At 41.0% G+C, this 1,859-nt stretch overlaps 2 protein-coding genes across 2 annotated transcripts in view; both read left to right on the top strand.

Annotated features, from left to right (window-relative positions):
* LOC104722366 (nifU-like protein 3, chloroplastic) overlaps positions 1-404 on the top strand; it is a 5,443-nt gene extending 5,039 nt beyond the window's left edge. The window contains exon 2 of the mRNA XM_019231797.1: positions 297-404. Coding sequence (XP_019087342.1) covers positions 297-404 — 108 coding nt within the window. The remainder of the gene's footprint in view (positions 1-296) is intronic.
* The window catches only part of LOC104727748, a gene marked incomplete in the record, with an annotated part of 9,477 nt that overhangs the window by 5,639 nt on the left and 1,979 nt on the right, over positions 1-1,859 (top strand). The window contains 3 exon segments of the mRNA XM_019231796.1: positions 216-764; positions 840-1,615; positions 1,708-1,852. Coding sequence (XP_019087341.1) covers positions 708-764; positions 840-1,615; positions 1,708-1,852 — 978 coding nt within the window.

The raw sequence follows: 1,859 nt of genomic DNA, 5'->3' as shown, positions 1-1,859 counted from the left end.
ATCGAGAGTCGTCTCCGAGACAAGATTCCAGAGATCATGTCCGTTGAGCAGTTTCTTGAATCCGAGACAGGAGGGTTAGAGCTGAACGATGAGAACATCGAAAAGGTTTGGTTTTTTTTATAACGTTTTTGTTTGTTTTTAATTTAGCGTCTTGTGTTTTGTAATCGATCTGAATGAATGGGCCCTTTTTTTGGTTTTGTTGTTCAATTAAGGTTCTCTCTGAGTTACGGCCGTACCTATCTGGTACTGGAGGTGGGGGGCTTGAGTTGGTTGAGATTGATGGTTACATTGTTAAGGTTCGGCTCACTGGACCAACTGCTGGAGTTATGACTGTTCGTGTCGCGTTGACTCAAAAACTGAGGGAAAACATTCCTTCTATAGGTGCAGTACAGCTTCTAGAGTGACGTTCACCTTTTTTTTATTATGTAACCTTTTTATTTCATCTACAAAGCTTATTTTTGATTCAATATAATTTTATTTCCAGATTTTAGAATTAGTAGAATGCCTCTTTCTTTTGACGGGGAAAAGATAAAACTTAATTAGCCAATCAAATTCCCTAATATCTTATTTCCTTGTAACAAATTATTCTCTAAATATTCATTTTAGCCAATCACTTGGTGAGCAAGGATACTATCCTATATTAACTCGGACTGAGGTAGAGACTAGAGAGGACGAAACATACACACACGTAGTTTCGAGTTTCAACAATGTCACGGCTTATAATCAACCGAATGTTCAAGCACTCTCTGTGCAAAAATATCCTCGTAAGCATCTCTTGCTTTTCCTTTTAACCTTTTGTATGTGTTGTCTCTGACTACTTGAACATATATATATGGCAGAGAGACACAAACGTTCGTCTGTTCTCATCTACAACTTACACGAGCGGGTTGGATTCGGATGATAAGACTAAAGTGAATCATCCCTTCTCGTCTAGACCAGCCTACCCGTTTCTGTTGATTGACTACATACTTAACAATCCAGACTCTTCCTCGGATGGTCGCATAACAACATGCGATTACAGTACTCGCAATGAAAAGGCAGTCTTGATTAAGGACAAGGATCTAAAGGAAGAGGTCTGTGATGCGATGACTGTCGGATTTTCACGTTATGGATTGCGAGTCGAGCTTTACTATAACAACGCCGCTAGTTCATATGGTCCAGCCATATTTTACGAGCCCACTGATTCCAAAATAAAAAACGTGGCCACTTATCTACCTCCTCTACCCACCGGTTCCCAAATCCAAAGCCTGGCCATTTCATCTTTACCTATACGAGATAAAGATTGGGTAGTGGGTGTCAAATTATTGGGATCTCAGTTGAGTGTCTGCAGGCCTTTTGGAAGCTGTAAATGGATCAACATCAAAACCATGCCTCACTCTGTAAACCCTTTATCGAACCTCATGTTTTCCAAGAAAGATAAAAGGTTCTACATCCCAACTCTCGGAGGTAACCGCTTGTGTTGTTTGGATCTCCACTCTGAGATACCCGGCTTCACCAGATTCAAGTTTGACACTCTCCCAAAGTCGGTCTTTCAAGAGTTGGCGGACGTGAGTGCATGTTCCAGGACAGACCATCTTGTGGAGTCCCCCACCGGCCAACTTTTCCTCGTCAAGTGGTAATAGCTTTTGTTTTTATAACATACCAATATATGTACCAAAATCTCTTTTGCTCGAGTATCATCATATTGGCTCTATCATGTCTTTGCAGGTATGGCGAGGATTCGGAGGACTTTGATGACAACCCACTGAATCACGTAACAAGAAAGTTCATGGTGTTTAGAGAGGGGGAACGATCGCATAAATACAGCAAGACCATGATCTACACAGAAGACATTGGAGATCTTTGCATATTTGTTGGAC

The sequence above is a fragment of the Camelina sativa genome, chromosome 11 (genome assembly GCF_000633955.1).
Source record: "Camelina sativa cultivar DH55 chromosome 11, Cs, whole genome shotgun sequence".
Lineage (NCBI taxonomy): Eukaryota > Viridiplantae > Streptophyta > Magnoliopsida > Brassicales > Brassicaceae > Camelina > Camelina sativa.
This window is presented reverse-complemented; position numbering and strand designations above follow the sequence as displayed.